General features: G+C 44.3%; 1 protein-coding gene across 1 annotated transcript; it reads right to left on the bottom strand.

Moving 5' to 3' along the window:
- LOC310800098 (uncharacterized protein) lies at positions 1-6,474 on the bottom strand (the record flags this gene model as incomplete). Its single annotated transcript, XM_083662675.1, has 4 exons — positions 1-1,479; positions 4,191-4,334; positions 5,004-5,141; positions 6,460-6,474. 4 exons carry the CDS (start codon positions 6,472-6,474, stop codon positions 1,072-1,074), a joined length of 705 nt encoding a protein of 234 aa, XP_083518801.1. The 3' UTR covers positions 1-1,071.
- Between the last annotated feature and the right edge of the window lie 4,916 nt (positions 6,475-11,390).

The raw sequence follows: 11,390 nt of genomic DNA, 5'->3' as shown, positions 1-11,390 counted from the left end.
TTGAAAATGAAGTCACATCACAAAACATTTAGTTTTTAACTTGTGGCACAATAATCCTGGAAAAGAATGAGGCTGCCTGCCACTATCATGGAAAAATGACGAGACAGAGGGGATAATACAGTTGGAGAGCATCTGGTTTGATCTGAAATCACAGTTACATTCTGAATCAGAAAGCAAGATGTTTAGGAATAAATCAATCAATCAACTGTTTCACTCTTAAGTGAAAACTACTCTTTTCCTAAACTCCCTTGATTATGGAAATTCAAGAAGCAGTTGTGGTTGCGCGAGATGCAAAGGAAGACACAACACTTTAGGCACAGCACTCGAGATGTCCTCTCGCAGCCCCCGAAACGACACCTGCCTCCTTCTCCCACCCCGAGCTGCTCTGGCCAGTGTCCAGAGCCGTCGCAGCGCGTGGCCGCGTCCGGGAGAGGACTTTCCTCCAACAGGCTGGGAGGAGCGGGGCTTTCACTTGCTGCTGCTGCGTGAGCCTTCTGTGCGGGGGGTTGTAAGTACCGTATTCTACCTATAGACGGTTTTCACCAGAGTGCAACCCCACAGCACTTCCTTTTTCTCAGCATTTGGCAAACTGCAGAAATATTCACTTGACATTGTTACTTTTGTTTTCGCCGCTCAGCTGTATAGACGGTTTTCACGGAATGGTCAGTCCTGCACTTGAATGTTTTTTTTTCTTTTATGTCCATAGCAAACACTGCAACAGGAAGTGAGCGGGGGTTCAATTTAGAATGTTTTTGTTGTCAAGTTAAAACCGTCTATAGACCTTATTCGCTAACCCCGGACAGCACCATATTGTTGACATACCGTCCTGCAGCTGACAACTATAGTAACGGCCTTATTGTCGTTTCTGTTCCATTACAAAATAGCGGTAGTGATGACAGCAATAAAAAACCCACAGTTGTTGTCTGTATGCTGCCGTTAATGCCTGTAATAATAAACAAAAGAACGAGGTGAACAGACTTTTCTGTGAGGAGCTGTCAGAAAGTTTCACCTGTCTCTCCCAACTATCCACACATCTCCTGTGCTGCTGACGTATCCTCAGTCTCGCTCCCTTCACGTCTGTGGACGGTAGAGATAGGAACAAGCCACGGGGACTTTATTGCTGTCATTACTACAGCCGTGTGTAACGGAGGTCACCATCCAGCGTTGAGTCTTGGTGGCGTCGTCCGGCTGCTCTCCAGCCTCCAGCCAGTAGCCAGTAGGGAATACTGGGCGAGGGTGCTGGGCCAGGCGGTGGGTACGCAGCAGTGCTTCGGTCTCAAAGCCCTTACCGCATTTACTACAGCGATGGGTCTTGGTGGCGTCATCCGGCTGCTCTCCAGCCTCGACTACTGGGACTACAGGGCGAGGGTGCTGGGCCAGGCGGTGGGTACGCAGCAGTGCGGCGCTCCGGAAGGCTTCACTGCAATCTTTACATGCAAAGGGCCTCTCTGGACACACCTGTCGTCTATGGGTCATGAGCTGAGAGGGACAGAAGCAGAAAATGCTACAGCTTAGAAAACCTATAATGTGTGCAATATTTGAAGCAGCTGTAGCATGGTTACACTATGTATTCAGTGTTTCCCCATACATAGGCTCATCTGTGGCACACGGCCACAATATCGTGGGACAATCACAACTCACAATAAAAAGTTGGTCAATATATAGAAATTGATCTATAATGCTGCACCTAATTTGCATAGCATGTCATGTTTGTCATTTGGTGATGCACAGCCCAGTAATCAGTCAACTACATTCAACCTGTTAAGTCTCCTATTGTGAAAACAAGTGAAACGTAATATTCCACAATTTGCTCCAAACTGGTACGTGCGTTAGCAATAAAAACAGTAACTTCATACGTTTTAATCAGATTTAGCGTAACACTGAGCAACACTCAGCAGTAGGGGTCGACCGATATGGGTTTTTCAGGGCCGATATCGATTATCGGCAATGAAAGACACCGATAACCGATATTTTGGAACCGATATAAGTTTGCCGTAAAAATTTAAATCTTGGTGTCAAAATTTAGAATAACTCGACCCGTTGTTGAAATTCATTTTCTTCAGTTTATCCAACTACAATATTGTTTGAAAATATTCACTCTATTAACACATTCACTGCCAGCCGTTTTTTTTTTTACTGTAGGTAGGTTTTGCCAGAGGGTTTTTTTGAGGATTCTGGCTCATTTTACAAGAGCCGAGGATTCTTTTCTGCTTTGACTTTGTGAACACAAAGTTCACAAAAGTACTAATAGAATGTGTGCTTTCTCTGTCTAAAATAGTTAGTTTGTAGAGTTAGTAGTTATGTAGATATTAGCCATTGAGTACAGCATGGTTTCAGCGTCTGAAAATTTATTTTGAGATAAATGGCTTTTTGTGAAATTCGATAGAACAGTCACTTTAACCATTCATTTTTGGCATCAGTAAGACCGTCAGACATCTAAACAATAGTTTTGAACAGTAATTTCCTCCATAACAGCAGGAAACACCCCTCTCCCTTCAAACTCCTCCCTCCGTGTGTCTTCTCCTCCTTCCTCCTGGCTCTGCAGCGGGCGTGTCAAGCGCGTTGCTGCTGCTGCTGCTGCTTGCCTGCCACGCTCCTTGTGCGAGTCAAGATGGGCCGGGGAATGCTTGGGCGATGGGCAGATGTTGATTCTGGCCTTTCTGCGGTGTTTCAAAGTGTGTTTCACCTATAATCTATTATGCAAATCGCTCTCCGCTCTCTGTGCTGCTGCTGCTGGCGCGGCCGCTCGGGCAAGTCTGGATGACTGTAAAATCGCCAAGCAATTTCCTTGAGAATGGCTTCCTCCCGCCGCTGTTTTTTCTTTGCTTTCGCTCGTCTGGGGGGAGCACTGTCAACACTTAGTGGGTCGGTAAAATAGATTATACACATTCAATACCTCCAATAATTGTATAGGAGACGTAAAAGGGATTGATCAACGCCCCACCGTCAAAAAAAATAAATAAATTTTTTTGACGTGTTAACACGTCGTTGGCAGTCAACAGCTGGATTCTGAAAACGTGTTAACACGTCATTGGCAGTGAACGTGTTAATATTGATATGAACAAAGTGTGTGTGTGTGTGTGTGTTTGTTCAATCTAGTGGAGACTAGTGGCACATTATCAAGATAAAGCTGTGTACTTTAAACAAACTAACAGCTCACCACAGAAACAAAATAATAAAGAGGGTTTCCCTCAGCTTACACTACTTGACACTAACCTCGCACCAGGCTCTCTCAAAGGAGAACACAAACAGGTTCATCCGGGCATCTGCTGACCAATGTCTCATCCTAGTTTATTCGATTCCCTTTTTATTGCAAACGAGTCCGCTGACGTACTAATGTCTCATCCTACTTTATTCGGTTCCTTCTTCCTCCTCCGCTCTGAAAAGTGGTGCCTGCAGCAGCCTGCTTGCGCTGCGTTACACATGCGAGTGGATTGGAGATATATATTTTCGGGACGCTACAGGACTATTGATTAATAAAACAGCTTCGCGCTTGACAACCATGGCCATTTGATTAAAAAAGAGCGACGCTACACCGTGGACGCTATGGAATTAAAATCTTGTGTCCTGCCCCAGTTTACAAGGTACACCAATCGTATCGGACTTTCTCCAACAAACACGGACAGACACAGACAGACATGGACGGACTGCTATGACACACCAAACGAACATTTGCGAACAATCTGCGTTTGTGTGTGTGTCTGTCCGTGTTTGTTGGAGAAAGTTTAGGGAAGGCAGTCACACTCGCTCACACAGCTGCAGGCAGAGTCCACTCGCTTATCAACGGGCTTTGTGGGGCACAGGCAGCGTCTCAAATTTCATCTCTGAGGAGCCCTCTGATAGGCTATTGCTCAATATGTAACCAATCAGATAGCGCTGTGGGCGGGACATTGCCACAGGGCAGACAGGGGCTGCAGCAGAGAGAGAGACACACAGGCTTCTGCAGCGCTTCATGGCGAAAGTAAATCATTTTTTAATAAATGTATTATATCGGCAAACAGCCAATGAAAATGCTGATACAGATAATCGGCAAAATGCTGAATATCGGCCATAATAATCGGCCAAACCGATAATCGGTCGACCCCTACTCAGCAGGTTAACAATGAGTGCAGAGCAGAGACTTGAACGCAAATTGCCCAGTTGGATTCGAACGGCAACACTCGTATATCATTGCGTACTCGAACACTCACTTCAGTGAAGACTCTGAAGCTCTCCTTGCAGTGCACACATTTGACCGGCTTGTCTTCCTTGCTGTGTGTCAGCTGGTGCTCCGTCAGTTCCTCAGATGATGGAAAAGAATGATCACACACATAGCAGGTGAACACGGTATTTCGCTGTGAAGGAAAAATAAAGACCGGATGAGACAAATATCAAACTATATAAAAAAACACGATTTCAGACGGAAGCCTGTCTTTATTGTCACACGAACACACTACAACACATGCATGCGGCCACAACACACACTTATGCTGACGGTGGCCGGTGAAATAATGTCCTCTGCATTTGACCCATCCAGGCTTGTCCTTTCCTCCAGGGGGCAGGCCAGGAGCAGTGGTCGCTATTTCTTTCCAGCGCCCGGGGACCATCATTGGACCAACTTCAGATGTCGTCACTGGTCGGATGACGATGTTCTGCATGTTTTTGGTGGGGGGTTATGTACGGAGGAACCACCTGGGGGGCATGGGGAGAACATGCCACGTCTATGACGAGACATGGCCTCAACCTATGCCATTACTGAGGCAGGTCCTCTTTGCAACAGTGGATATTCATATTCAAACATAACTGCACATCTGAATGGATTGGATAACCCGAGGGAGTGTTTTAACAACTTCCATCAAGAGGAAGATTGGCTGGTTAATCAGTTGAGTTGACATTCTCTCACAGTTCCTCCAAATGTGAAGTAACACATGTTGTCATTGGTCACACGTAATTTGTAAAGGACAACAAAAGGGGGTTCCAGTGTGCCCAGTGTTATGAGAGACAGCAGATATGGTGACGATTACCTGCTGAAGCTGCTGCTTGTACTCTTCTCCGTGGCTCTTTTTCATGTGCCCTTCCTTGGCTTTGGCACTGCAGAACGTGATGAAGCACTTTAAACACTGCAGGTTCTCATGCTGGTCTGTGGAGTCCATCCTGGGACACTGGAAGAGGCACTCACAATGGATCTGTGTTCAAAAGATTAAAAAAGAAAAAAACATTACATTTCAAATACAACAAATGGGCAGTTGTTTGGATAGCTGTTGTTGGGAAGTTAGCCAAGTTAGCTGTTAACTTTGTTGTTGACGTTAGCGTACTCGTAATGCAAGTTAGATTACCAATCAACTAACAAACTAGCGTTACGTCCAAAATATGACTAGTTATAACGTTAGCTAGCCAACTCTACTAACTAGATTTGGGCAACTTGCAGAAGTTACACCTTAACACGCAAAGTAACGTTGTTTTTGTCTCATCTCCCCACATGAATCAGTGAAGTTTCATTAAGTTACCTTATCGTTTACAAGGCCGCGACACGCTAAGCTAAATTGCTAATGTTAGCATACGAGAAGCTGCGACAGGAATGCGAAGTTGTTACAATGAAATCATGTGTTTAGATGGTGACGCCAAAAGCATCATGCAGAAAGGAGGTAAACGCAACCCAGTTGTTTCACGTCTGCGCAACTACCTAATCATAAAGTATGTGGCTAGCGAGCTAAGCTAACGATAGCTAGTTGCTGCTAACGATAGCTAGTTGCTGCTAAGCTAGCTAGCGTATCATACTGGCTGCTGCCATTCGCACTTCTAAAAGGGATCGCATACTTTTCTAGCTTTTTTACGCGCTAAGTGGAAACTCATTGTTTAGATCTTGCACAAGATCTGCCATAAATCAATACCATCTACGTCAATACATAAGCTATTTGCATAATAAAGAAAGAAGCCAGTAGCAATAGACACATACCTCGAAGCGCTTTTTTGAAAGCAGTCTTCTTCTTCTTCTTCTTTAGTGTTTTATGGCGGTTGGCAACCAACTTAAAGGTGCATTACCGCCACCAACTGGACTGGATTGTGGAACAGGGGATTCAAAACAAAACAAAACAACTACTCTTAAATTCTTGTGTCTACCCCAATTTCTTTAAGAAACTTAATAACATGCATATATATGCTACCTGCTGTTTTCCCTAATAAACCTGGCAACGATGTTTGCCATTCTCAATGCCTGAAACATAGTATTCCTTTCTATATCGTATTTCCTACAGTGTAAAAGTATATGTTCAACAGTTTCTGGTTCGCTACAGTGTATACATTTCCCATCAGGGTGCTTGCCTATTTTATGTAATGTATGATTGAGAGCTGTGTGACCTATTCTTAAACGGGTGATAATGCTTTCTTCCCTTCGTTTCCAACCCACCCTCCTCCCAGCCCCAACCTGCCTTTGTATGAAGGTGTACATGGCTGCAATCTGGCTGTTATATAGATGTCTACCAGTTTCTTGACCATCCCAGTTCTCCTGCCATACTGACTGCACGTATGATTTAATGAATGTCTTGACTTCAGCTTTACTTAATGGAATGTTTATGTTTACCTGTTTGATTCTTAGTGATTGTTTGGCTAAGAACTGAGCCCTGTACTACGAAACTAGTTTAACAGATCCGCGATAAGTCCCTTTGATCTGGTTTGACTGAACAGGATCAAAGCTATCTAGTTAACTGATACTACGACGCTGGTTTTTTACTAGGTAAGTGGACCTGGGATCTGCCTGTGCACGCGCACGTTTTTCGCTCGTGCACAGGCGCGCGTCCACGCGAAAGAGGTGCGCTAGCCAATCACCTTATGAACAGCTGAGTTGATCCACGCCCACACCCATTTCCACACCCATTTCCTCGTTCCATGAAAGCACAGTGCATGATCAGAGTTTTAGCGGATATTTAATGTATCCGCGATTTAATGTCAGAATGAAAATCCGCGTTGGATAGTCTGCTGAAGGGCTGTCTAAAGCAGCAGCTTGTATTCACATCAGTCATTTGATTTACTGTGATCAGCGATTTCTGTCTGATACAGCTGCATACATTGATACAGCAGCAACAAATGTAATGTGTAATCTCAGTCTATACATTTCCACAATCTGTAAGCCTATTTAGACCATAGATTTAGAAACGCATGCTCAATGAATAATGATCTCTATCACTTTCACAGTTCCAGCTGAAAGATGCAAGAATAGCCTGCATATTTAGTATTGGGGCTATCCATATTATCCCATATCTATATTATATGTAGGCCTATAGGCTTTTCTGGCATGTAGGAGAATATCACCCTCACTCCATTTGAGGGTCCATTCATGATATGCGCCGCGGTGATTAATAGGGATCATATTTCTCCAAGCATCGTTGAGCTGTTAAGACATAAAGTGGTAAGTAGGCTTAATTTAATTATGTAGCCTACAGAGCCACAAATGTTTTTCTTGTTATATTCTCAGTTGACTGCAATCTATTTTTCATATGGCGATCTTATATGAACGGTGAGTGACTCCAGAGAGCCGATTATATGGGTCTGTCATGGATTTTGATCTTATCCTCTGAAGCTAACCTGGTCGCGACCAGGTTAGCTTTGCAGCGTCAGTTGCCATGGTGATTGAAAGTTAACTTGCTTTGTAGTACGGCTAAACCAGGTTTAAACTCAAACTTACTCGGATAAGGCATTAAACTAGCTTCGTAGTACAGGCTGCAGATCTGAATTGAACTAAAATAAACACAACAAAATAACACCATACCTGATTTTTTCTTTTCTTTCTTGGTTACACGCACGCGCACACACACACACACACACACACACACACACACACACACACACACACACACACACACACACACACACACACACACACAAGTAGCCTATGTGACATTTGAAGATGTTTTTCCTAAGTGCATAATGTCTGTCATGTTTTTGCTCTAGCCTAATGTGCAAGTTCAAGGATTTCAAGTTCAGAAATCCTTCAGCAATCTAACTGCTCCATTCATAAAAAGTGTAAGTTATTTTGCAGGCCAGGGTCACATGACCTCTCCACACCACTAGCTAAGGAAAAGCTCTCTGAGTTATGCATCTTCTACTAGTAAAAAAATAAAAAATAAAATAAAATAACAATTTGAAAAAAAGTTGCAAAGGCAAGTCAATAACAAAGTTTTGTTTTTAAAATCCATAATTTATTTTTTTTCTAACTGAAGGTCAAATAAATAAGAATGTCGAAAATTCGGCGCAAATAAAACCCACAGACCTCTTTTTTCAGCACAAATTGTGTAGCCATGATTCTATTCACATGTCCTTCTGAAGGCAAATTTGATAAAAAAAAACATTAGGGAGAGTATTAATTTACAAGTGACATCACAAAACATTTAGTTTTTAACTTGCAGCACAATAATCCTGGAAAAGAATGAGGCTGCCTGCCACTATCATGGAAAAATTATGAGACAGAGGGGATAATACAGTTGTGGAGCATCTGGTTTGATCTGAAATCACAGTTACATTCTGAATCAGAAAGCAAGATGTTTGGGGGGGGTACGGTGGTGCAGTGGTAAGCGCTGTCGCCTCACAGCTCAAAAGTCCTGGGTTCGATTCCCACCTGGGACACTGTGAACGCTGAAGGAATGCGTGCCCATCCGCATGTCCTCGAGTGCCCACCGCCCGTGTGGCGTCGTCAAAAAGGGCCTCTCTGTGTGGAATTTGCATGTTCTCCCCGTGCCTCCCGGGGGTTTCCTTCATATAGGAACCCCCTTCACCAAAACATGCAATATCCTGGTTGCTGTTAGGGTGCCTGTTCGGAGGGAGGGGAACTGGTTGGAATAGCGTGAACCTCCCACGTGCTATGTCCTACCAGTGAAGCTTCCCGTATCAGGTGAAAAGAAGCGGCTGGCTAACTGCCCATGTCTCGGAGGAAGCATGGAGCCAGTTTTCGGCTCTCCCCAGATCGGCAGAGGGTGGAGCAGCAACCAGGATAAATATAAATTAGCACTAATGGGGGATAAAAATCAGGAAAAAAATATTAGAAAAAAAAGAAAGCAAGATGTTTAGGAATAAATAAATAAGTAAACTATTCAGTCTTAAGTGAAAACTAATCTTTTCCTAAACTCCCTTGATTATGGAAATTCAAGAAGCAGTTGTGGTTGCGCGAGATGCAAAGGAAGACACAACACTTCAGGCACAGCACTCGAGATGTCCTCTCACAGCCCCCGAAACGACACCTGCCTCCTTCTCCCACCCCGAGCTGCTCTGGCCAGTGTCCAGAGCCGTCGCAGCGCGTGGCCGCGTCCGGGAGAGGACTTTCCTCCAACAGGCTGGGAGGAGCGGGGCTTTCGCTTGCTGCTGCCGCGTGAGCCTTCTGTGCGGGGGGTCGAGGAGGAACCGAGTCCTGGGTGTCCGAGCCGCTGGACAGGATCAAAGCCTTAGACACCTCCAGCCTGAAGGCCATGAGGGTGACAGGTTCTTCAGACGCTGCTGGCCCATGATCCTGTCTGTACACGAGCCACGAGTTGACCAGAGCCAGATCCGTCAGGTACCACAGCACCGCTTGAGGCCAGCACGTCGGGGCCGAGGCGGTGTGCGGGATACGGTAAAGCTTTTGTAAGTCTCCGTTGAGGCGAGCCGACGTCTGGGCTTTCTCGAAATTGTCAGTGAGAGACGCCATGTTTCTCTGGCCATTTCCCACCGTGGAAAGTATGAAACCGCCATGCGACCGGCGCAACATCAGCCTCCCGTCTGAGCTGATGAACTCATCTCCTATCTGTCCCATCGCTCCTCCCACCCTGCCGGCACCGTGAACGCCTGCGACTAATAGACGTTCTAGCATCGCAGGGGTGGAGAGCTCCTGCTTGCAAAGAAACACCATACTACCTCTAGGGACCATTTTCTCCACGGCATCTTCTTTGTCCGAGAGATCCAATTTAAGATCCAAATGGAGGACCAGACCGCCGAACCCAATCAGTGTAGTGCAGTGGAGAGACGGCTTGTTAGCGCTCATCCTCCCAGTCGTCAAAGAAAGACGATACTGATCAACTCCGTAATCGCCCTCTCGTCTCAGCAACAGGCACCCTGCGTGGAAACGGCACAGTAACGGCTGAACCCTCCAAAGGGGATCGGTTTGTGTGTCCGAACAGTTGAGCTCATTCGGCTTGTCCCCGTGCCTCTGCTCTAGACTGTTTCTACTAGTAAAACTGCTCATCACACTAGTATTAGTTGGAGCTGTAGCTTGCTGCGCATTTTGAACGTCGCAATCATTTCTTTCTTCCCCAACATTGTCGACGGGATCCTTTGCAGGGGAAGCTAGCTTCAGCTTGCGAGACAGCTGGAGGAACCGGGAGAGCGGCATGGCTTCAGCCACCAGGGGCACCTTAGTCAAGTCCTGCCAGTAGAGCTTCAGGCTGGGAAACTGAAAAGTGACACAAGAGACCAAATGAATTATTATAGCATACAAGAAATTAAATACAGGCTGGTATTTGTTAGTTAATATTCTATCAATTTGCTTCATTCTTTTCTAGGGCTGGGTTAAAAAAATTGATATATCGATATTGAATCGATATTCATGTGAAGGAACAAGTATCGATACATAAATCCCAGTATCGATCTTTTAAAATGCATTTTACATATTTTTAAAATAAACATAGGCTATAATATTATAGGCTGTGTGTGGTAGTTAAAACATAGTTTCAAGTTGGCGTTTATTTATGTTTGTAGTTGAAACAAAAACATAAATACTGTAGGCTACATGTGCATTGTGCATGCACCATGAGCCAGATGTACAGACCTCAAATCTGTTTGCACTATAATGTTTGTGAACTGGAAATGTTCATGAGCTGTATTTAATTAAATTTTATTTGATTTACAAAGCATTTATACTTTATGAAACACTGTTTACAACATGCTGCTGTTCAATGATTCTGTTGTATAGTGGAAATCTAAATTTGTGTGGCTTCTCACAGAAGACTGTAAAGAAAGAGACAGAAGACTGTAAAGAAAGATAAGATGTTGAATGACTATGTTGGTCATGTTTAAATAAAAAAAGAATGACATGATGTAACTGCTTGCTTTATGGTCAATTCTTAATGTAAATATTAATATTTTTTTAATAATGCACCAGGTTAGAGGTTTCCTTGTACAATTTACAACATTAGTTCTTTGAGAATCTCTTCCATTATTAAAGCAAAACTGGTATTGTAACTAAAATATCGATACAGAATCGTATCTTATCACACGGGAACACTAACCTTTAAAGTCCCCATTGCAATGTGGATGCCGACAAACTGTGCGATCTCTTTGGCTGTGACAGGGTCGGCCATGTTGGACAGCGTATTCGTGCATTGGGCAATTTCTACCCAGGTATCCCAACCGAAATACTTGGAGAAGTAATCGATGGGCTCTCTGCTCCC

This window comes from Poromitra crassiceps (genome assembly GCF_964638095.1).
Source record: "Poromitra crassiceps genome assembly, chromosome: 29".
NCBI lineage: Eukaryota > Metazoa > Chordata > Actinopteri > Beryciformes > Melamphaidae > Poromitra > Poromitra crassiceps.
Note: the sequence above shows the minus strand (reverse complement) of the source record. Positions and strands in the feature narration are given on the sequence as shown.